Source organism: Apis florea, unplaced genomic scaffold (genome assembly GCF_048593485.1).
Source record: "Apis florea isolate Af1SG1 unplaced genomic scaffold, ASM4859348v1 contig_3493_pilon, whole genome shotgun sequence".
Classification (NCBI taxonomy): Eukaryota; Metazoa; Arthropoda; class Insecta; order Hymenoptera; family Apidae; genus Apis; species Apis florea.
This window is the reverse complement of record NW_028256772.1, coordinates 1,021,309-1,046,448: the sequence shown is the minus strand read 5'-3', so window position 1 is coordinate 1,046,448 and position 25,140 is coordinate 1,021,309. Positions and strand designations below refer to the sequence as shown.

The 25,140-nt window shown below is 33.5% G+C and overlaps 1 protein-coding gene and 2 long non-coding RNA genes across 9 annotated transcripts in view; 1 reads left to right on the top strand and 2 right to left on the bottom strand.

Moving 5' to 3' along the window:
* Nucleotides 1–25,140, top strand: part of LOC100867566 (puratrophin-1) — a 344,145-nt gene that overhangs the window by 164,871 nt on the left and 154,134 nt on the right. For 4 of the 5 annotated variants that reach the window (XM_086912707.1, XM_012486434.3, XM_086912708.1 and 1 more), the window contains 3 exons: nucleotides 3,152–3,346; nucleotides 3,806–4,757; nucleotides 24,796–24,885. In XM_086912707.1, the coding sequence (XP_086768833.1) occupies nucleotides 3,152–3,346; nucleotides 3,806–4,757; nucleotides 24,796–24,885 (1,237 nt within the window). The remainder of the gene's footprint in view (nucleotides 1–3,151; nucleotides 3,347–3,805; nucleotides 4,758–24,795; nucleotides 24,886–25,140) is intronic. The other variant, XM_086912709.1, reaches the window with a different exon arrangement.
* Nucleotides 5,695–9,432, bottom strand: LOC116414344 (uncharacterized). Of its 2 annotated transcripts, XR_015293562.1 has the most exons (3): nucleotides 9,288–9,432; nucleotides 8,678–8,736; nucleotides 5,695–6,788 (listed from the first exon to the last, which is right to left on the bottom strand). It is a non-coding gene; the product is annotated as an uncharacterized LOC116414344 (long non-coding RNA). The 2 variants fall into 2 exon arrangements; XR_015293561.1 differs by lacking the exons at nucleotides 8,678–8,736; nucleotides 9,288–9,432 and adding an exon at nucleotides 7,286–7,632.
* Nucleotides 10,900–14,297, bottom strand: LOC105735417 (uncharacterized). Of its 2 annotated transcripts, none has more exons than XR_015293559.1 (7): nucleotides 14,034–14,297; nucleotides 13,474–13,621; nucleotides 12,988–13,335; nucleotides 11,967–12,321; nucleotides 11,629–11,885; nucleotides 11,320–11,489; nucleotides 10,900–11,253 (listed from the first exon to the last, which is right to left on the bottom strand). It is a non-coding gene; the product is annotated as an uncharacterized LOC105735417 (long non-coding RNA). The 2 variants fall into 2 exon arrangements; XR_015293560.1 differs by having other exon boundaries at nucleotides 12,092–12,321.

The following is a 25,140-nucleotide window of genomic DNA, read 5'->3' as shown; positions in this document are numbered from 1 at the left end:
TCACATGTACATACGTATATTCGTGTCTCTCAACTCGATAAGGTGCACAGGCAACGACAGGAATTAACACGCCATTCTAAACCGTGACACGTATATCATAACCTTGCCAACAAAGTATTAAATGTGTATACGTGGCTCGCTCCACGAATTCCGAGTCATGTCGTTGAAAAACCTCGTTACAGTTCGAAAAGACGCGAGTAACTCGATCCGACAAGGGAGAACCATATTCCAATCCGACGGCCACCTGGAGCCGCCACATACCTGTGTGTATCCATCAATAATCCAACACCTAGCGGAGACGTTATCTACGAATCGGCCGAGTCATTTAGGAATTCATTACGCCCATTAATCCCCCATATAACCCGGTCTCGCCATTATACAAATCGGATATTTCCATCGGCGACCATTGTATCGCGTGTCCCGCCGCGCCTATCGTCGATACCGACCACTTTTTCCTCCTTTCCAATGTCGTAAATAACGAGGATAATAAACTCGCGGAGGCGGGGAAAAATCGCGCGGATTGCCTCGGTTGACAGTCCAGAAATTCCATCGAGAGCGATATCGATCGCGAAAAAGCATTTCCCACGCGCCAATTCAGGCAGATCGTATCGATGGAGGGGGAAGAATTGGATTGCGCAATCGCATTGGGAATGCGGCTTAATTAAGCGGAGAATGCGTGCGCGCGCATGTCGCGTGCCATGCGTAATCGGTTCCTTTATAACGGTTTATAGACGGTTGGTGGTTTAGATTTTGAATGTGACGAGAGATCGAGTTAAGAAAAGTTAAAGGAAATGTAAATCGTATAATGATAGAAAGGATCGAGGCAGCTTCGACTACCACAAGTAAGTTTTTAATAATCTTTTCAATATATATATATATATAAATTTGCGGAAAGTGAAATTAAATGATTCAAACGATGAACGTTTGCTGCTTTTTCAATTGCTCAATTTATAATTTTAAATTGGTTTTGTAACGAGGAAAGCTCGTATGGCAGGCAGGCTATTCCTCTCGTTTAATTTCTAATGGATGCAAGGTGTAAATATTCTATCGATTGCTTTTATTCGCGTGTCGCACCGTCTAATTGCTTACACGCTGGATCGTACATCGATGCGCGTAGGCGAGACACGAGAATCTGGGAGTAGCATTGCAACTCTGCACTTTCACAGATCCTAACAAAGCAAGTATTCTGGTTGGAACGAGAGTTAAAATCGTTTTCATTTTTTTTTTCCTTCAGATTCTATGTACTTTATTACGAAAGATAGAATAGAAATTGAATATGTTGATGATCATTTCAAATTTTATATTTTTACCAATTGTTATATATATGTTGAATAATTGTAGAAATATTGTTACATTTAATAAAGTAATGATATTGTTGCTTTTATATATATATATACAAAATCAGATAAAACAGGTTTTATTAAGCCACGTACAACGGATTCGTACGTATTACAGAAAAATTCTTAAGACGAATAAGGAAATGAAATGTTACGTGAATACTTGTTCCGTCTGACTTGACCTCGTTTCCAAGTTATAAATGTTATTGCGTTTCGATAATTCTGGTCTCGAGAAGCTCGAAATAATCACCTTGGATATTATCTCCCAAATTTTTCACGTAATTTTATGTTTCTTAATTTAACACACGACAAGATTACATGCTTATGAAACATTTTATGCTTCGTTTAAATAAAAATTCAATTCGTTCTCAGAGAAAGCATTTTCATGACATACAAACTGCCCATAAAAAAAAATTGCTACACATTCTATCTCTCGTGTACAATTACACTTTCTAAAATAATATTTTAGATATCAAAACGAAATTGATTTTCTTTTTCTTTTTCTTTTTTTTTTTTAATGAAAAACTATTTTCATTTTGTTTCTAATTCATAAATCTAAGTCAATTCAACAATACGAAGATGATCTGCTTATTTTTTTTTCAGTTTCTTTTTCAGCATCTCATTCAATAACAAACGTTTTTCTTTCTCCATGATTCAGAGAGAAAAAAAACCATAGAAATTTTCAAAATGTCTAAAATAATCTCTCCTTAGGTAACTGAGTCACTTGAACACATTCCAAACATTCCAAAACGTGACAATTATACCGATATATCAATTTTTGTATTTGTTTTAATTCATTTTGTACATCACGCGTAATAAATTCTTTTCAAAAAAAAACTATTATTTTTACGAAAGGAAAATCCACGCAATGCAACTCGTTCAATTTATAATTCAACGAAATTCGAATTCGTGGTGAACCGTGGGACTAAAATTATGACACGATTCACGGAGTTGCACGTCTGCTCAATTTTGGGCGTATCCGCGAGCTGTGTTGATTACCCCTCTAATCACAGGTGATTAACGTTCCCTCTCGCGAGGGCTTGGCTCCACAATTACCCTTCCTTTCCGCGTGTAACTTATTTAAAGGAATTTCATTAGCCGCCAAGCTTCTTCCGGCTTGGTTTTAATTAATCGCCTCCGATTGTCCGGGCTCTTTTCATCGCCCCCTCGTACGTGGGGACGATCGAATTAACGTGGGAAACGAGGGGGGCCTCCCTCACGAATCACCGTTTCGCGTGTTTACGAGCATCGTAAACCACTTTCGACCCCTTCGTGTATGAAGATAATTGGAACGCGTTTGTGGGTGTTTCACGTTGTTTTGACAAATTACAGGGTGAATGCACATGGCAATTTATAATAACAGAACGTTCTTGAGTTTGTTTTAACGTTGTCGAAAATTGTAATTATCTCACTTTTTTTTTTATTACATACCGTTTCCTTTCGAGTAAAATTTAAATAATCGTACGATAAATGGAAGTGTTATCTTCTTCGATATCGAGTAGAAAATAATTGATCTTATTTTATTGCATCTCAAAATAACCAGAACAGAATATCGTTGAATAATTTTTTCCCAATCACGTATTTAATAAAACTTTTATTATTATTACTTTTTAAGCTGACCATAATATTACAATTAAAAAATTGCTGTCATTGCGTTATTATAAAGAAATATAATATATCTTGAGTCATCTGGAAGAAAAATTATTATATATACTATCCGTGTTTATTCCTATTTACAATTCTTCGTATCCTTGAGCAACCTTGATTCCATAACACGCGAATTAGCATAATAATAAGCACGGAAACGGTTGCAGGGGAACGAGTCGGTGGTACCGGAAGGCTGGCCCCTGACGTTGGGCAGACGTGGCCTCGTCCTGCAGCTAGGAGAGCTCGAGGCCTCCGCGCTACGTCTCGGGGAATGTTACCTTTGCATACGCAGCGCAGCTGCAGTTGCAACCACCTCAGGGAGCGGCGAAGTTGCCGCTGGTGACGAGCGGAATACCGTCGAGGTGAGTCACGTTTCTTTCGTTTCCATCCGCGGAAATTAATCTCCTGGAGAATTTCCGCGACCCCCGCTTCTTATGATCGTTGATTAAGAAGTGAGGTTAAAAAAGTTTAAAGTGTCGTACTGATTTCGATGAACTATTCGAATAATATTTTTCAAAAATTTTCGAGGGGGAAATTATTCCACCATAATATTTAATTATTCAATATGAGTTTATATAAAAAAAAAAAGTTCTATACAAAATCATAGAAAAATAATAAGCAGTACAAACAATGAATGCAGAAAAAGATATTGTAATTAAAAGACAGAAGAGACATAAATTATTAAATTATGCACACACACATATATATATATATCGTTTCTGGAAAGAAATCTGAAAAGAATCCCTCTATTTCAAATATTCAATCAAGAAAATCAACGATCCTTCTCACCCTTCAATCACAAGCCTTCCTTCCGTTTACAGATCGCAGTAGTTTGGCGAACGACGTCGATGAGGGCCCCGGGTTTCCTCGGCTGGGACCGCGAGGAGGAGTTCATGGACTGGCGGGAGGTGTCTCGAAAGGGGCAGGGGAGCAGCGACGCGGCGAGCGGGAGCCTGGTGGCCGGGCCTCAATCGTCGAGCGGCGCGAAGAGCATGCGGCCCAGGCGGCGTTCGCGCGAGGAGGCGCGCTCGAGGACGCGCGAGCAGGGCTGCGTGTTGGAGCATCGCCGCGAGGAGGCCCGCTCGATCGATCGCCTCGAGTGCGAGGGGCGGGAGGCGAAGAGCGAGATGATGGACGGGGGCCACGCGGTCATGAAGTCGAGATCGACGTCGAGCGTGGGCACGTGGAAGGCGGAGCTGGAGATGGGTGAATCGAGGACCACCAGCAACAACCACTCTTCTAGTCTTTCCGGCGACGAGAGTCGCGCCAAAGTGAAGAGGTGCGCCAAGGTCGTCTCCTCGATGACCATGGAGAAGTGGAAGGAGACGGCCAGGTGCGAGACCAGGAGCAAAGCCCTCGCTCTCGATGATCTGAAGACACCGTCGAGGCTGGACGAGGCTGTTCTCGAGAAGAAGCAGGGCGGCGGAGCGGTTGGGGAAGCGGCCGAGAGTAGGTTGCACAGCTTGAGGAGCGTGGACGAGGTGGGGGATGACGAGCTGCCCGCGTTCATTGGCAATCTTCTGGTCTCCGTCGAGAGGAAAATCGAAAGGGTTTCCTTGGACGATTTGACGTTCCCCTGCCCAGCGTGCAGGAATATCGACACCGACGATCCGCTGCTGGGTTGTAGGTGCGCCGGTGATGATTGCGGCTGCGGCCAGGATACCTGCGATTGCTCGCCCAAGACGAGGAAGGAACAATCGGCGAGGAGCTTCGAGATCGCGGGTATCAAGCACATCGACAGCGACGACGAGGAGGAGGTGCGGATGGGATTCGGTGAGTGCATTTCATTTTCTTGTTTCGTTCAGATAGCATTTATAATATTATTGTATTGGGAATTAATAATTATTATTTAGAAATAGTGTAGTTTTATTGCCAATAAGAAAAAAAATATATAGTTTTTTAAAGAAGAGAAAATAACATTATTTTAATGGTTTTTCTCCTTTTCAAAATATCTAACTTTATAGACTATATAAGTTTGTAAAATAACGCGCATATTTCCCTCGATTACCTCACAAAGCATCGAATTCCTCTTGGTAAAATGACTGACACCCACGAGACGAGATCGCGACAATTTTATACAGAACGGTTCTTATGATTTATCGAGATTTTCGATAAACTTGAAATTCTGTCGGAAGCGATGCGTGGGCGTTGTAAAGCGGCTACTTCACGTCACGTTGCCTATCGAAGAACTTCCACGTTGGCTCGATTCGTGCCAAGGATTTACGAAAAAAAGTTTGACGTCAAGGACGCAATAATATCTCTCCTGTGATATCGTTCTGTCTCAAGGAAAACTCGAATTCGAGTCTCAAGCTTTTATTTTGTTGAATTTTGAATAAGTAATAAGTTTTCTTGTATTATTATTCGAAATTTTACAAATGACGTGTTACTCGATTATCCTATTCATTGGTAAAATTGTAAACGTCCATCTATTTACTGTCATAGTGGAGAATGAATAAAAGTTGATAATAGTTTGTTCATCAAAAATTAGTAATAGCTTTATAAACTTAATATATCTAAATAACATCAATTATTAAACGATGAAATGCATTCACACGAAAAATGTGAATTTATTGAAAAGAATTGAAGTATTTATATAAAAAAGGATTTATGATTTTCATCTTTTTCTAGAAGAACAGAAAAATTTTTTTAAAATTTATTCATTTTGATAGATCTTATGATTGAAATTCAGCAATGATTATTTTTATTATCATTTTCAGTTTTGTAACTTGTTATTTATTAAATTTGTTATGTATTTAACTTCCATATTGACATCAGAATCATATAATATGTTTAACATATATGGTTTTATTATTAATATTATTATAACTTGTAGTTCAAGTTTCTTGATATCTTATTTCTTGATATAAAAAATGAATAGTAAATTCTGTGAAGAATGAGAAGTTTGAATAGAGTACAATTGTATTGTACTGCTTTTGAATAAAATGATTTAGAATATTTTTGATTTTATTTTATATAAACACGCGAAATTATTCAATAGATAATTTAATGAATATAAATTAAACATCATGTTAAATATTTTGGAAATCGCAGATATAGTATATACATGTATATATCTGTTTCACTTTCATAAGTTTTACAATTTTATACTTCGTGTAATTGAATTTAATCGATTAACTACTAATGATATTTCATGATTCGAATATGATTATTAGTTTACCAAAAATACTATCAATTTCCTTCTCGTTTCATAAACCTTCATAGTAGATCCAATGAATCAACGAATCAAAAAATATACGATCCATCCCTATATGAACTCGCAAATTCGAAAGTCGAACAATTTTTTTCTAGAGAACAAAAACCAAAAAAAAAAAAAAAAAGAAAAAGAAAAAACAAAACAAATAAGACGGGATCTCCAAATGGGTCATGAAGTTCCGTGACTCGGCCGATCTCTTTTCACATGTCCACCCACGCGTTGCTTCCCGCGTCTTCCGGTGCCCTTTGGTGCCGCCGCCGACAGGTTTGCAAAGAGCCGAAAAACCTTCCACCACCCACCATCTCGGCATGCCATTAGCGGCGTGTTTGCGCTATGGTAACGCTGACTTATGGTATTTGTCTCCTCTCTCTGTGCAACGAGCTTACGTAACACGGCCGACTCGCGTAGGTGAACGGGAATCAAACGTGCTCTTTAATTCCTCCACGTCGTCGCGAACCGGGACGATGAAAGAGATTCCTGGCATTGCTCGGATTCGGGCGTAATTGTTCCACAGGTATCATAGCCGTAACATTTTAGCTTTAATGCCTAATATTTTATTAACGCTTTGTCGTCGTTGATCGGTATGCAATCTGGAAAGGAAAAGGAATTTAGACGGTTGATTGGTAAAATTAGTTAAATGGATAATATCGTGGTTTGATTAATTTTTTTGATAATAAATAGTCATGAAAGATCAGGCCAAGATTTATTTCATGGATGGATATTTTCACGTGTTTCTTTAGAATTAATGATGTCAAATTTTTGTCAACTATTATGTGTACCGATTAAAATTTTACTATTCAATGTTTTATACAAATTTTTTATCGATTAAAAGAATATGGATTTGTAAAGTTTATCAAGAAATTCATGAAAAAGTTCTCAATGGATTGGTTTAGTTTCTAACAATTTAGTTTTCCAATGTATATTTATTTTTAAAATGATCCATGCCTTCATCCCTTTACCTTGATTCCTAAGTAAACTCTGTGCACTCAATTTGTACATCAAATAATGATAATGAACTTGTCGATGAATATGCACGTGATAATAAAACGTGCCGATAACTTTAACGTCCCTGCTCACGCATACTCACATCCACGAATCTTAAGCCTCCTCTTAACAACGTGTTAACTTTTACAGTTTACTCTTCCCATTAAAGCCATCTTTCAACCAGAAGCCAGAATCATGCACAGAGTCATATATTCTCGTGATTCGTAGAAATACATCTTTCCACTGACCCACGATACAAAGGATTCAGAATTCGACCCGAATGAACGTTCGAATAATCCGCGAATGACATTCCAAAAATGGCGTGTCGAGGAATGTCTCTCAAACTGAGATTGTCACGATACGGAAACCGGTCGCGACCCGTCCGAATGTCAGTTGCACTGTCATCATAAGAGAAGTTGCATCTAACGCTATAGGATCGGACGTGACTCCATGCCGGCCGTCCCGTTTCATTAACGCGATGCCTATTGTACCGTACGGCTTCTCCAACGTCCGCGATCGCAACGCCCTCGGTCAACTGTGATTCGTCCTCGTTTAAGGACGTGTAAATATCAGAACATGCTCGAATCACACATGAATTTAGATAGTAATAAAATTTTGAAATATGTCGTTTTTTCGAGATCAGGCAAAGTAAAGAATGATTTTTGTAAGTATTTATGTATATCAATGATAGATATAACTTGGAAGTACATATTATTTTGTGTTTTGTTTAAGTAAATTGCATTTTATATCTGTGATAAGTTAGATATTTCTAATCTAATTCAAAATCTTAAAAATATTATGAATCAGTAGACATTTTAGACTTTGGATAAAGTGTTAATTTTTTTCGATTTGTCTATTGCATATACATGTATATACACACGAAAATATTTGAATATACGTGGAACAATAAAAATATACGTGTTAGCTTAATTTTTAAAAGTTATAATTATTATAAAATATTAAGAATTTTAAAGGGATCGAATAATATTTATAAAATAATATTTATAAAGTATTCATTGTGCTAAAAGTTATCTATATTAAAAAGATAAAACTTCTATTCACGATCTATTTTCTCCAATCAAACATCATCAATTAAGAAACTACTATTTATATCCACTACGTATTCTATTTGTGCCATTATTCTTCTCATCGAGCATACTCAAACGTAGTTTTCCATCCAAACGAAAAATCATTATCGTAACGCTGTTAGAAAGAGCTCTATTCGATCGGTCATCGACGTGCAATCACGCAACAGAATTCAATCTTGTCTCGATTTACATGTCGTTCAGTCTCTCTTCAGAGATAAGGCTGTCAATGTAAGAGGTTGTATCGCTATGTCATAGTCGCCGCGTTTTATTATAGACAAGGGAGGAATGCATGTTTCGCCATAGTGACTAAACGAGGGGAACGACTTTGAGGATGTTGTGTGTCGTTTAGCCAACCATGAAACTAGAAAGCTTCTGTGAACAGAGGTCTAGCTACCATGTATACATACATTGCCACTCGAAAGTATTGGGACATTGGTTGCTTTCAATGAACATGAATTTATGTTTCCTGTATAACAGAAATTATTATTATAAAATAATAGTTATTACCATTATTATATATTTATTTAACACTAATATTATCAAACTTGTCAAAATGATCAATTAATTATTATTGTACTAATTATATTAAAAGTCATGTACTTTTGCTGAGAATTAATGATGATTATAATGATGATCATAAACATCTGATTATATTTTTAATATATAATTTAAGTAAATATAATATTTTAAGAAGATTGAAAAACTTATTATAAGTTGAAATTATTTGTCTTTTAAGATATATACATATATTTTTCATATATTACATACAATATTCAAATATATGTATATCTAATTCATATGTACATAAATATATGTTTCGATCAAATCTAATAATTTAATATTTCATTTCTCTGTTAATGCATCACTTTTATTCTATTATCATTGATAAGATAATCTAATCCATTATTGACAAAATATATTTTCCAATGGAAAAGTAATCAAATTCACTAATAATTTCATTATCTCTTTGTTACAATTAGAAATTACGTTCTTATTAATAGAAATATATATTCATACGTATACTGGTGCAGATTCAATCGAATTAAAGTGGTTTCGGTGTAGGAGGCCGTGTACACCGTGGTCTGATTGAACGTTCGCCTTCACCAGCTGACTATACTTAGTTGCTCATTGATCGTCTCTATGGCGGTCCTCAATCATATCTGCTTAAGCGAGGAATCAACCGGCTACCACAACGGAGGCTGTTCACCTCTGCCCGCCCTCTCTCCACAAGATACATAATGGATCGTGTTAAACGCCACGATAAAATAGTGGCTGCGTTTCATGGTTCGCCGATCGACCGCTTTCGGATTGATTCTGTTTTCTTTGTTTCTTCGACAGCCTTCCCCTGAGAAGAAGTATGCATAGTTGTTCGATAATTTAGTCGTTTCGACGATTGAGATGTGATAATTGCTGATTTATCGTGATGATTGCTTAGTGGAAGTTAGTATTATTCACCGATCGGATGATAATAAGTTGTGTATGGAATGAAAATGTATGTGTAGATTGTTTTTGATGCGTGTTTGTCGGAGATAATATCAGGAATTGTGTGTGCATTATAATTTAGTAATTGGAGAGGAAATGATATTAGATATAATTGACAAATGATCAATTTTAAGATATAAATTTCTCTTGTAAAAATAATTTTTGCAGTTATATGATATTATGTATAATAGAGTAATCAGAGAGTTTAGGATTTTTATAATTTATTCTAATTTATTTTATTATAGCTTTATTAGCAAGTAGAGACATATGCAAATATGTTGCAATAGTTGCAATTTTATTTCATTTGTATAGACATTGCTATATATAATTTAATATAGCAAAATTTTTATGCAAAGATTAACTTTTTTGATTATATTGTGATAAGTCACGTATATATTATATAATACATATTATATAAAGTATTTCTATCTAATTTATTTAAATATACTTATCAATCAATCAAAATTATAATATTTATAATGTTCTATTGAAAAATATTTTATTACTATAATTTATAATTTCAATAATAATTGCTATTAATATTAATTAGCTCAAATTATCTATACTCACCTGATTGTTTCTGCACAATGAGAGTTGTATGTATATGATACAGAACCATTTTCCATTGCCAATACCACTATCCCATAACATATAAATACACGCATCTCTTCATTCTACACACAATTTGAACAAAAATCGACATCCAAATCATTTGTGGACGAGTTGCAATTCACAAAAATCAAAGAATGATGGTGATTAATCGTACAGGATTCATCCATCGTTGCGAATGTTTTGAAAATGTATCCTCAAAACTTGGCTGTGTAACTTGATCGACAGCCTAGGGCCTTTCTCCTAATTGGAGGAAGCATGTAATGGCCTTCCGTCCTGTTGTTCTATGGGATTCTCGTTGGTAAATAAACTCGTAGAGTAATGGTCCGTGTAATTTATTCGCTTGGTCGAGGAAGTCTGGTTCAGGAGTCAGGGGAATAGTCTTGTTCCAAGTAAGTACGAATTTTTCCCGTTTATCTCGCGTTTCAATCAGTCATCGATGATTGTGAAGCATTGTGAAATGAGAACGTCCTATGCCTTTACCTTTAACTCTTTTAACAAAAGGGCTTTGTTCTATCATGTAATGCTAAAAGTCAAATTTAGAATAAAGTTATTTTATTAATTTACTACAATATATTTAGAATATTTTAGAATATCATCTTCTGAAAGATGTTCAAAAACTTAATATTACTTATGAAAGATATATATAACTTAATAACTTATATTACTTATATTAATTAACTAATATTATTAAGTATATTAATTATATTATATTAATTTATAAACTACAAACTATTAACATATAATTTCAGTGCAGATAATTCTAAATGATTAAAATTAATGTTAAATATTTGAAGATACTTACAGATATATTTACATTTTAAAGTTAAAATAGAATATTTGCAAAATATATTAGTTATTCATTAATATTTGAATAATCTTTTTGAAACTCCTACAATAGTATACAATAATATATAGTACAGATAATTTCAAGTGTAAAGGATTAAGATCACCTTACCTAGTAATCAAATAAATAAAATAAGATAAAAATAAATGCAAGAATTCTTTCATTTGATTCAATAATACATTTCATTATTATTATCTATTAATTCTTTGCATCGTTCATGTTTTAGTAATAGTCAATTACAATTCATCGAAACCAAATGCGTGCATGTTTCACAAAAAATCCTAAAAAATAAATACGAAATAAATACGATTCATTATTTGGAATGGAATAAAATTTTGAAAAAAAAAAGAACAATTATCTAAAGAGAGCTAAACGTCTCACGTTTGCAAATAAGATCATGTAATATATCATTATAAGAACCTGTGTCCTCGTGTCTCTGTAATGTCCCACGAAACTTATTTGTAAGACACGCACAATACAAGCCTATACATTTTCTTGAATCCAATGACCTGGTCATCGGTAAGTGGCCGACAGTGTGTAACGGTTTTTATATATACGCCCTCATGGTCGAAACAAATAGCGCTTGGAATCAAGCCATCTAACTCAATTGTTGGAAGCGAGGGAATTAAGGGCCCGAATTAATCCAATTGTCCTCTTCTGCCAGATAATTGAATTGGCTGGAAAATGAAAAATCAATAAAGGCCACTGTCGATTACCGGTGCTACGCACCCTGGTGCGTGGGATTGATTCGTGCTTACGTGATGTGGAAGATATGCATGGTAGTTTCGTTTGAATTACAGTGCGCGTTGCAATTGGAATGTAATTAGGATTCGAACGAGGTCTTAAGGAAGGTGCGAATGTATTACCGGTTTAGATACTGTACCGCACTGTGCGAAAGTCTTGAATTACACGTTTTATTGATCTTGTAATGGCATCTGGATTTTTGAAAAATATTTTCATTTTCTATAATGTAGAGATATAATGTATAGATATAAGATTGTTGCATATTTGTGGTTTTCCTTGGTTTGTATTTTTGTTTGAATAAGATTGTATGAGATTGATGAGATGGATAGAAATTTGACCTAAATATTATATCCCATGCCAATATTATACCTGAAAAAATAATATACAATATTTAGAAGAAAATGATTGTCAAGAAAACAAAGAAAAGATAATAATATAATAGTGGTTAATCCTTAGGTTATTTATAAAGAATTATTTATAAAGAAATAAAAATATAATAAGAATAATAATATAAATATTGAATAATTGCAATAAATTCAAAGTTTTACATTCATCCAATAGAGATATATAATAATAGTTTCATATTAATGTTAAAGAAATAAATAAATATATGAAATTTGTTTAATTGCATTTTTTTATATTTTTGAAGCAATAAGAATTTCATCATATACATAATATTTCATTTCAAACATTACAAGATATCTTTTTCCAAAATTATCATATCAGATTTTAATATAACTCATATTACTATAACTCATATATATATTCAAGAATCACAAATAGAACGAATAATCAATGTTTTTCTTTAACTGTCAATTCGATTAAAAATTGAGATAAATATTTATTAATATTAAGTTAATAGAAAATTTTAATTTCTATGATATATTTTCAAAATATATACTTATTCATTAACTCTAATTATTTTTTCAAATTATCTCAATTTATTGATGCAAAATGATAACAAAAAGTATAAAAAAATATCTTGTAATAAGTATAAAAAAATATATTAATATTAGTAAATAGATACATAATTACTTGTTTTCCAAGTATTTCTAGATCGTTGATCGATTGTTGTTCACGTTAACGATAGTTTCCTTGAACCTGACCGATTTATTCGATGCCTATCCTCTCGTTGCTATTACCTCACGTCGTTTTCCATTGGTAGTTACTGAAATCTGGCGCGACAGGCTGCTGGCGGAACTTCGTAAATGGAAACTGGAAATGATCTTCCAGAAAGGGAGATCTTAGGCTTCCAAGCTTCTCGAGAGTTAATGCGTAACTCTTACGTTCTCTGAATATCAAATGAACTGCTTGCTATGTACAAGACATCCGTAATTGCCAAAACATTTCGTGTACAAATTCTATTTGCGAGCTAAAATCGGCCTGAAAATGTGGATTTAAACGTAAATAAATAGATAAGATTGTTAGAAAAATTTTCTGAAAAGAATGGATGAATTTATATATATATATAATACTTATGATATATTATATATTTATATATAATACATTAATAATAATTACCTTATAATACATTTGATATTAAGTTTATTCTAGAATCAAAAAAAGAAGCTTTTAATGAGGGATTTCGAGTTCGCCATAAAAACTATATATCTGCATGTACACATGTACAATGCAGCTTGAATCCAATCCAGCATTCCATTCTCTCATTCTACGATAGAACAATAGATGTAGTACAATTCGCTTTGTTAGACAAGATTTTAAATTTTCAATACGTGACGTTACACTCATTTGGGAATAATAGAGGAAGAAAGATGACTAAGAGAAAGAAACATGATTGCTACAGAGATGTATGTGTTAAGGTGTATTTTTATGCTACAGTAAATTGTGACTTATGATAAATATCACGACTAAATATCAAATTGTCATAAATTTTTTATCGCGGCATATAGTATTACGTTGTCATACAGAATCACGACAACAAAAATCATATTTCGTATTGCATGAAAACGTATCTCAATATATTCTGATAATAACGTTTTTTTCTGTCTGCTGTTGTATAGCAAGTGTAACATCACATACTGAAAATCTAGATTTTCTGGCAAATTTGATAATATCATTACTCATATTTCCCCATTTTTATTCTCTTATGTTATCTCTTCTATGTTTAACCTCTAAAAATGAGTCGATTCCCCTTCTATGAATTTTCACAGAAAATATGTAACATTATCTTCATTATCACTTCATTATCACTTAATTATCACTTCATTATCACTTTATTATCACTTCATTATCACTATTTTAGGCTTATTTCAAAAATATATCACATAACACAAATTTTTGCTAAAACCAAACATTGTATCATCACGTTACTTCTAATACTATATTAGGTAAAAGTATGTCACGTGATGAGGCTTCTGCCAAAGCCAAACGTCGCATCATGTCACGTGACGTACTTGGTTAATATAACAGTAGTGGGGATAGTACGATGTCACGTATTCTTTTCTTGTGGAAATTCGTTGGAAGAGAATTGAATTTAATAATAGAAAGAATAGCAACCTTATATATATAAGGTTAGTAACTATTATCTTAATAACTATTTTATCCTTCTATCTAATTCTGGTGTCTTTTCACTAAAGGAATTTTATTTCATTAACTATATAGAGAGAGAATTTTTCTGAAAAAAATTTCCTCGGTGCTGTTATTTAAATACTGCTATCATGATCTCGTGCTTATGTACGATTTGTTAAACAGTTTATGATAGAACTAGCTAGATATCGGCTTTGTCGACAGATCATTGTATATAAAAATGTGGCCATCGCAATGGCATACACATAGGGTTATATTAGATTAGATTACGACACCTTTTCAATCTAGACAAGAGAATTACCCTCTACGTGGAATTCAATGTTTCTCGATGACCAGAGTTATTGATCTTGGATGTAAGGAATGTAGAATGCGTTGTAACATGATGTGGATGGATATTACATCGGCGATGAATCGAAAAAAGAGCACATAGTTGAGTGGATTGTAATGATATTAGGTACGGGGTGTTGATTGAATGTGTATGGTTGGTGTCTCGTTTCTTCAATTTGCATTCAATATGCTCTTGCTTCTTATGGCAGATATCTATAAATTCCTTGAGCTTTACTGCAGGGAATTTTTCATTGAAGGTATTTTAATTTGTATTTTATTATTTATTGGTACTGTTATTCTAAATTCACAATTTATCAATAACAATAAATGTAGCAATAGAAATATCTACTTGAATATAATGATAATTTTTGTTGGTTGAAAAATTTCATTTATAAATAAGATGATGTGACCAAGTACTACTTCCCTTATCTTTGAGTTATTTCTAAAAAAGTAAATTCTATATTGTAATTACTCAGATAATTTAATAAATAGATGAACGAATTTCTTAAAACAAATTTTTTTTATTGCTTAACTTAGAGTTGAGATTTTTGTAGACTATTTAATATTTGATTTGTTATGATGTGTTGTGCAATCTGATAACTATCTTTAAATCGTATCTAATATAAACGATAAGGCATTAAAATGATCAATTATTTTTCTAAGTATTTTGCATATTTAATCATAAGAAATCTTTTTTTTTTTTTCTACTAATATCAGCTTTTATTTTTCCTTTATTTTCCACGTAACTTTCATATTATTATACAGTACTCAATTCTAGTACACGGAATTTAATACTATTTTATAATCTAACTCTTTTGTCGAATTGTTTCTGATTAATAAATTATTATTAATATTCACAGTAGATCTGTTACAAACTTTTAGACTGTATATCGAATATACTCTCTCTATTCTTTTTTCTTTTATGCTTTCATAAATGAATGTATAAATTGCAAATTTAATTATTATCGCATCAATCACATACACTCTCAAAAGGGTGAAAGAAATCGTTTTTCAAACGAGGGCGCGAATGGAACTGTTTAAATTGCAAACGATAAGTCGTAAAAGCAAAGATCCAATCAATCTTAACGATTCTCAACGATCTTCTTATACTAACCAACACAGTTTCGACAAAATGCTTGCGAATAAATTCAAACCAACGCGCGCTTCATTGACGATCGAAATCTGCGACTTTTCCAAACAACATTAACCCATATTTCCGATTTTCCTCGATTCTCGTTGAATCGTATCACGAATAGAAACCTGAGAAAATCGACATAAAGAGAGTGAAATTGTTCAGGATTTCTGCTCAATTCTTTGGCTCTCTGTTTTATTTTATGACAAAGCAATTGAATCAATTTTAGAAGAAACAACGTTTCACGTTTTATATACCTTGTTGAATATTCTTCCTTTCCTTTTACGACGCATTGACTACCTGAAAGTGTGAAATGGCAACGGATATCTCGTGAAACTCATGAAAAAAAAAATTTTTCAAATATTTCCCTAAATTAAATAAATTATTCACGAAACCAGTGGTTCCCAATGTAGTGAGAATTTGGAATCAACTTTATTATCGATCAATTTTTTGAAAATAAACGAGGAAGCATATATACTTGAAGGAAAAACATAAAATCACTTCACAATTCCAAATAAAAAGATAACGATCTTTATATTTGTTAATATATTTGAATAAAAAATATATATATATACGTTTTGAATCGATTCGTCTTCGTTCACGAGAAAATAAAAATGGAAAGTTAATGATAATTATTTATTTCAAACTATGATGATAATCTATACAAAAATATTTAAAAAAGACAGAGATCCATTATTCATTTCTTTCTATTCATCGTTATATTTCTGATATCTAAACTAATATAGATTAGTGTAAAATAGTCTCAAATAAATTAAAAGTTAATTACCTTTGAAAGTATTTGATTGTATCTCGAGAACGAAGACCGATAATTTATATTATACGTAATATTCTTTACTCTGAACGACCTTTTATAAATACGTTGGCAAAGTATGTGTAGCTTTTTATTTGAAACACCTTACACATTAAGATAAGGAAATAAAATTCTGGTCGTAATATCGATAATAAAGCTCAACTGTAACAATTTCTGCTCCAGTTACACAAAACGTCGACTTAACAGGCGTTCACTTTGCCAACGTTCGTGGATTTTTCATCATCATTTAGTCTCTCTCTCTCTCGCTTATTTGCACGAAACAAGTTATTTGCGGTAATGTTATATCGGGAAAGCAGCGCGGCTTAAGTGGCCGTTTCTCGCCGCCACGTTTCGCATTTAATCGGCGCAAATTATTCTGCGGTACGAAGCGTAAAGCGGCGGAATTTCAAAAATTCTGCTTTGTAAATAATCACCGTGGGTACACCGTTCCACGTTCTTTGAGGAAGAACCGTCGAACGTTATAAAGTTGTCGAGACGTCTTTCTGAGAATCTTCCCAATGCGATCATATTTTCTTCCTCTTTTCTTTCTTTTTAACGAGAGCGTATGATTTTATACAATGTGCACACTTTTTTAAATCGGTTTCTCTTCCGATTTTAATATCGTAACGGTTCGTTTTACGAGATGGAAAATGATTCTTCCAATAAATGATTTCTTTTTTTTTTTTTCTACGAAAGCGTGATAGATGTAAAAGGCGAAATCGATGGTTGGATCTAGGCTTTTGTAAAGAGGCAAAAACTTAAATGGGTCAAGTTGATAATGTAATTTAATAGAAAATATTGCTTTAAATTTTTGTTTTACAATATTGAGACGCAATTGTGAGATAAATTCTATGTTGTAAGGTACATATACGATAGACAATCTAAGAATAGAACTCAATTATTTTTATTATTAATAAACTTATCAGAGAAAAAGATAATAATAGGCAAAAATAAATAAAAGATTATACATATATGGAAAAATTAAAGATCTTGACTGTTGGAAGATGATCCCATTAATTTTCTTTCTCCGTTTTTTTATGCTCACATAATTTTTATTATAATTTTTATATTCTGTGAATATTTCTAATCATGAATTTCGTAAGGCGATTAGTTACGATTAGAATTATTCATATCAGGTTATTAAACGTGTACCAAGTTATTGGAATTTTATTATATTACATAACATATTGGAATAATTACATTCATTCATACTCTTTTAAGTCACAATATCTTACCTGCAATATTAAAGAATATCAAAATTTAATCATTGTTCTTCTGCATTTATTTATTAAACGAATATAAATATCATATAGTTATTTTAACTAACTATAACTTTTTATTTTTATGTTATTAAAGAAATATTTTCTTATATTTACATACATAAATAAGAAACGCTGGTAATTAACTTTGCATGGAATTTTATTTTAGAATCTCTAATATATACACAATTAATTAAAAAAACACAAATAAAAATTTCTTAATCATTCTTCTCTCACAATTTCCACTATAATAATAATAACAACAACGTGTAAAATTTACCTCCAAATCACGCATTTTTCCACTTGTAAATGTACTCGATGACGAATCGATTGGAAAATTAAGGAGAGAAAAACGTTTCTCGAACAAATCGAAACTAATTTTCTTCCAACAATAATGTCATTGTGCGGCATAAACGACGTTATAAAATAAAATCGAACGATGAAATGTGACAGCGGCAGGAGACGGGGATCCATGACAGAGTGTGTATTCGTGTTTTTGCAGGCGGAGCGTAACGATCAGGTGGACCTAATCGCTTCATTTCACGGCAGTTTGCCGAGCTACCGGCCCTCGCCTGGGTCAATCAGGGCTAAGATTGGTCGGAGGAACGAAACGGTTTCGTTCCGCGTGCCCTGCCGTCGAATTTAGGTTAATGCACGTTAATGCATCAAAAGGTGGAACCGGTTTGTCGCGCACACCACTCGAATCCCGTCCCATTTCGTTTCAGTCATTTGTAGTCGTTACGTATTAATCACGCGTGTCTGTTGTTTGCGGTGAGCGAGGCACCGCAATTTCGTATGCCTCGGTCCGACGACAATGGACCGGTTGAAAAGAGCGGCCCGATCGAAAGATCGTGTTAATTTCGGGCCTCCTCTTCTCTCTCTCTCTCTCTCTCGTTGGAATTTACAGTTTCGAGCGTGTATTCGAATTAAAGAGTCGATTCTCAAGCTTTTCTTTCTTACAATTATTTCTTTCGAACGCGATTTTGTTAATACAACTCATGGACGAATTATGAAACATTAATAAATAAGACTTAAAGTAGACTGAAAACAATATATATATATATATCTTCTGATAAGATCGATAAGACGAATATCGAAATAAAATGATAATTAGCTGCAACTTTTAAATTACACTCGATCGAGTAGGAAACACTGTTAAATCGAATAACACCTTTCTAACATCCCTATTTCCTTGTCTCGATGAACTCATCTCCAACATCGCTTTAAATTGTGTCCTCCGCGTTTCGAGAAGCACGAAATTGTTGTCGCTGCACGAAGATAAAAGCCGATTCCTCCGGAATCGGGCTTCGTTCCTTGCCTGAACGGCGCAGCAGCTGCACCCGCGACACCGTGTGCAGCAACATCCGATTGCGTATCAGCGACCTCGATCGTGCATTCCCCTTTCCCTCTCTTATCCACCCCCACCTTTCCATTCAGATCATTATGTCAATGATCCCGGCCAGATCCGAGAGGAGGAAGCTACGCGAAATTCATCCACCATGCATAGCGGCCACCAACTTCCTGACAACAGAGTCAACGTGTCCCGCCTCGTGGAATGCTTATTGCCTTAATGTGATATAGCTGTGTAATGAATAATGACATTTACAACTTTAAGAAGATTACCTTAAATCAAGTAACAAGAGTATCTATAATATAATAATATGTATTATTATAAAAAAGGGTTAATATTGATAGTTGCAGTGTTTTTGCAGAATAGGCGATAAGGAAAAAGATAATATTAATGCAATGGTAGGATTTTTTTAATGAAAATATTATTTTATCAGTGTAAAATATTTGTGAAAGTAATTTGGATCGCATTTACTTATCTTTGAGTACACGTGGTTCGATTCGTGAATTTTAATCGAGAAAATTACACTAATTGAAAAGAGCGTGTCGATTTTGCGATTATAAAATATCGAATTATTCGCTTCTTATTTAATCAATCAGTTCAAATAATTATGATCGATTAAAAGTAGAAACTGTAACGAGCAATCGTTTTTTAGAACTTTTTTAGAAGATATTCAAATTTGTTGTTGAAGCAACAATAATTTTTAATATTAGAACAATCGATTCCTCTCGGTGGAAAAGATCGCATGTCTCGGTCTTGTTTCTCCGTTTCCTTGAAACACGGAGAGATATCTTGCATTGTATACAAATGGCTGTTTCCTTCGCGTGACTTCTCGTAATCGCTGCAGCTTACAGCGATCGTACAGTTTTCCAAATGATCGTTGACCCATGCAATGCACTCGGTCTCGACGATCTGAATGCATGTCGTAATTGGAAATTAGAAATCATGACGCTGAATGTCAAGCGGACACGATGGATCTCCTCGAGGACTCGAGGACACATCTGAGCGAACGAGAATTTGTTGCGGTTGATAATTTAGATTAGCAGGCAACTAATTTGTCAAAGTTTAAACGAAACGATTTTCCACATTCGATTTAATCTAATCTTGTTTTATTTTAATTGTAAACAAAGAGATAAACGTATTTAATGATAAAAAAATAATAGAAGTTAAACAATTGTATCATTCGTGTTAATCGCAGGAGAATGGCTTTTCTACTACCAGGATTATTAATAAAATTACATTAATTATATTAAAATTTCAGATATATAATAAGCGCCAAACGAATACAATCGAGAAGTTCTTCAATATCTCGCGCGTTTTCTAAACGATTATAAAGTTTCTTCGATTACACGTTGCAAAACACATTTTAGCTCCGCTTAACAGTCGGAAGGAACGTTCATTTATGAGAACGAAACGAGTGTTCGGTGTCACGAATGAATTAAGACGGTCGAACAGCTGCTAATCAACGACGTGCAGGAAACAGCAGGCTGGTATCGGCGTTCACCGGTTCGATCATCGAAATCGCGTGCGCGCCTCGTTTTCTCCCCCTTTCTCTTTACCCCAGCTTGTTTTCTATTTCACTTTCATCCTCGATCGTCTTGCCAGCATGCCCATTTTTCCGATCGTTTCGCGACTTTCAGTTTTACGATCGTCTTACCGATGCTTCTCCCCCGTCTCTTCGAGCGAAAGGCTGCGCGTTTTTATTTCGTTGGACGAGATTTCAGAGTTCCATAAATTATGATAATTCCAATTATCAAATTCAGTATATGGGAATATTACAAAATTATACCGATATATTTTTCTTCTTCCGTTTCATACTTTCTCTCTGTTTCTCATACACGGCATCGCGTATATACGATCACTATCATCTTCAAAATTTTTCTTTTCCAAATTTTTATCTCGTTTTCCCTTTCATAATCATACTTTCCCTTTCCCAACTAGTCTTACAATTTCTCCTATCTTCCTTCCATCTTTCTTCGATCCACTCTCTAAATCTTATCTCGTAAAATTTTTCAAATTCAATCGCCTTTTTACGCTAAAAAATTTTGATTCTTTTCATTTTCTTTCTGTTTCTGCATTGTCAATTTCTCTATCCTCTATTTTTCTTCAATTTTTTTCCGCGTAAAATTTATTTTGTTAAATTTATTATATTTAATTTCGATTCTTACTGCCTATCCATCTTTAAATATTTTCTTTCAATTTTTATTTATCTCTTATCTTTCATTTTCCTTCGATTCCCTTCTCCGTTCATCGATCCACTCTTCGAGTCTCTCGTCTCTATCAAATACTTCTAGAATAAAGGGTAGATAAACGATAAGAAGAAAAAAAAAAAATGATTAAAATTTCACGAGGGAATTAGCATTACAATGATTCCACGAAAATGTATACGATAAATCAGTGATAAACTATTGCACCCTTATCGTCTGTGCTAGCCCTCTTTGTCCAAGCGAGATTCCCTCCCGTAACGGTGATGCAGTGGCCCCCATTGTCTTGCGAAACCGTACAATCTTGTTACAACACAGTCTTGTTATCGCGCAATTAACGCCTCCGCGTAACGAGTTTGACCGTTGAAATTCGCGTGGTCGTTTCTCGATCGTGCCAAGTGTTTAGATTGGACAGAGGGGGGGGAACTGACAGAGTAGTCGAAATAGAAATCGTTTCTCTGTCTTGATTGGAACATTTACTTTTACACTGGTATGGAGATAAGTGTGGGAATTATTCTTGAAAGTTGTTACGAAAGTTGTTATTAAATATTATTTTATACCTTTTCTAAACGAAGCTCTTTGAGCGTTGGAATTAATAATTAAAAGTAGAAAAGTTCATTAACTCATTGTCGATAACAAGCGTGTAATGAAAAGTCAACAAAGTAAATTAAAAGTAATGTTTTAAATTAATATTTATGAATGTGTAATAATGTTTTAAATTTGTTTATGTGCAATTCCATTTTAATTAACATTATTGAATTAACATTAAATTGATGTGTGTTTCAGATGTAATAAAATTTATTGTTAAAATTTATTATATATTAAAAATTTTATTTATCAATTTCTTAGGATATGACTTTTATATATATATATATATATATATCCTATCGATGAAGATGTATTAAAATGATAAAAATCTCGTTTTAAATAACTTTAGTTTTTAATTGCACGTCACATTTCCTCATAATTTTATTTTTTAATTCTTCTTCTTTAAACAGTGTTCTACTATTTGATATGCGCGTAATATTTCTATAAATCTATAGCTATATTTATATAGAAATTAACGAAAAATTAAAAAGACTTTCCCTATGATGTATTTTTACATCAAAAATTTTATTAAATTGTTCAGTTAATAAATTACGCGATCACGTTATCGCAATTTATAAAATCAAATATGTAACTGTAAATAAATATCCTGTATACTAATAACATCCGGAAACATGAGAAAACCGCGGAAATTACACGCGGATACGAGCTCAAAGGGTTAAAAAAAACTAGCACTTAATTTACTTCACAATTTCTCCTCGACCCAACATCCTAAAAATCCTCGAATCGAATATACCCGCCGGATAAACGAAAGATCAAAGAACACTTCCCCTCCCAAAAACAATTTATCGGCTGCACGATCACGAAGTCACAATAAAATACCAGGATCGAAATTCAATAGCAATTCGCCGGTCCATAAACAATTCCAACATCCTTAAATCACGTGCATGATGTTCGTTTCGTTCGGCGCGTGTTCCTATTCCGCGATTCGAATCTCGCCGCGCGGCTGCGCCGTGTAGCGGTACTTTCCTAGGGGATTTTTCCGCCTCGGTGTTTAGCCGTGAAACCAGCCACAATAAACCATAAACCATGGCCGCGCCACGGTTGTCTTAATTGCGCGTAATTAATTTGTCCACGTCGCGTGTGTAGAAAATGCATCTCGATGGAATGATCGGTGTGTCTTACGAAAAGTTGTGTGCATCACGATGTTCACCTTCGATCGTTTCGATTCTTCGACCGTTTCGATTCTTCGACGAAAAGACATCCAGTGTTAAGAGGTGAGGTTAGAGTGAATTATAAATCAAATTATAGTCGAGTTTGCGGTGCAACAAGCTTTGGATTGTTATTAAAATGATGGCGTTTGAATTAATAACCGTTAAAATAATATATTGTTTTATTTGGGTAAGTGTTATGTGAAATAATTATGCGTTTGTTTGTTGGAAAGGATAAGTGATTTTTTTCTTGAGGTTCAATTCTCTAGGTTATTTGAAATGAAGTAATTTCTTAAATATTCTAATTGAATCTGTTTTGAGATTGTTTTCATTCGCTATAATAATAGATTTATCACAATATTTTTCTTAAATTTTTTTAGGCGAAGATAACTTTAAGAGTAAAAATTCCATCAAATGAAAAACATGATAAACGTGATTTCCTTAGAAGAAAATGAATTCGTCGGTATATTTGATGTGATTTCTGTTTACCAAGATTCGTTGTGGGAATGAAAAAGTTTGTAATAGGGTGAGTTTAAGAAAGTTTAATTGTTTGAAGAAATTATAAATTTGTTAAGTTACTTGGTTTTGATAGAAAAATTTAACAGAAGAAAGAAATTTAATAATTCCTGCAATAATTATAATTATATATATTAATTTATACATATATAAAATACGATAAATTTATAGAAATTACATGGAAAAAGAATGCACTTCACACATCTTGAAATATCCAAAAGACAAAATCTTCAAGGACAAAACTTTATTATTTAAATAGTTCAATAATAAAAAAAAAAATTGAACTAAAAAATATTAATCATGCAACAAAAATTTTAATAGAAGATTTTAATAGAATAAAGTAAATGACACATATTACTACGTAACATCATTCAAAAAGTATTTTAATTGAAAAAAGAATATATAGAAAGTACTTCAAATAAATTAGATTAAAATGTATTAATATTAAAATGTAAAAATCAATCAAAGGATAATAAATTACCCTTACTTAATCTCAAGGAAAATTAAAATGGTTAATTTGTTAAGTGATAAATTAGAAAGATTAGAATTTCATTTCTTTTCATGAATTTATATGATTTTCACCAACAGAGAGCACAAGTATATACGCAATGAAGCCAATCAATCGAGTTCGAATACACGAGTTTTGCGATAGGTCAGTTGGCATTGGGAGCAGCGGTATGAGTGAAACACTTCCTTCGATTTTTGAAACGGGGTTGGGAAAGTTATCCGATATCCTTTCACGGGTGGATCGCGGTCATATTTGTGCAACTGTCACGAAGGGACACTTTACGCAAACCCTCTTGTGTACTGGCATTATATCAGATTACCGAAATCTGCTGGTATACGATTCCGTTCGTCGATTGAGATACAAACGCGAGGCTCGTGAGATCGGATTCGTAAAGGATGCGGGAGTAACGAGATCCCTGTTGTCTCCTGTTTCAGGAACGAAAAAGAGAGTGGACGATGTGGTAGCGCCCAGGACCATTCACGACATACCGGAACACGTTCTCACGTGTGGCCTCACGCTTCCTGGTAAGTCTGACAAATTTTATATTTTTATTTCGATGTTAAAACTTTTTAATTTCTAATTTCTTTTTTTTTTTTTTTAAATTCTATTTTCTACATTTCCTCTGTTATTTTAACCGTTTTATTTGAAATATACTTTAAAAATTCGATCGATAGGAATTAATTTAGGCTCGTTTTTATTAAATATATTGGAAATAGCGATTTTTTTAAAATCTAATATTTGTGATATTTTAACTTTTTTTTTTCTTACTGGAAAATAAA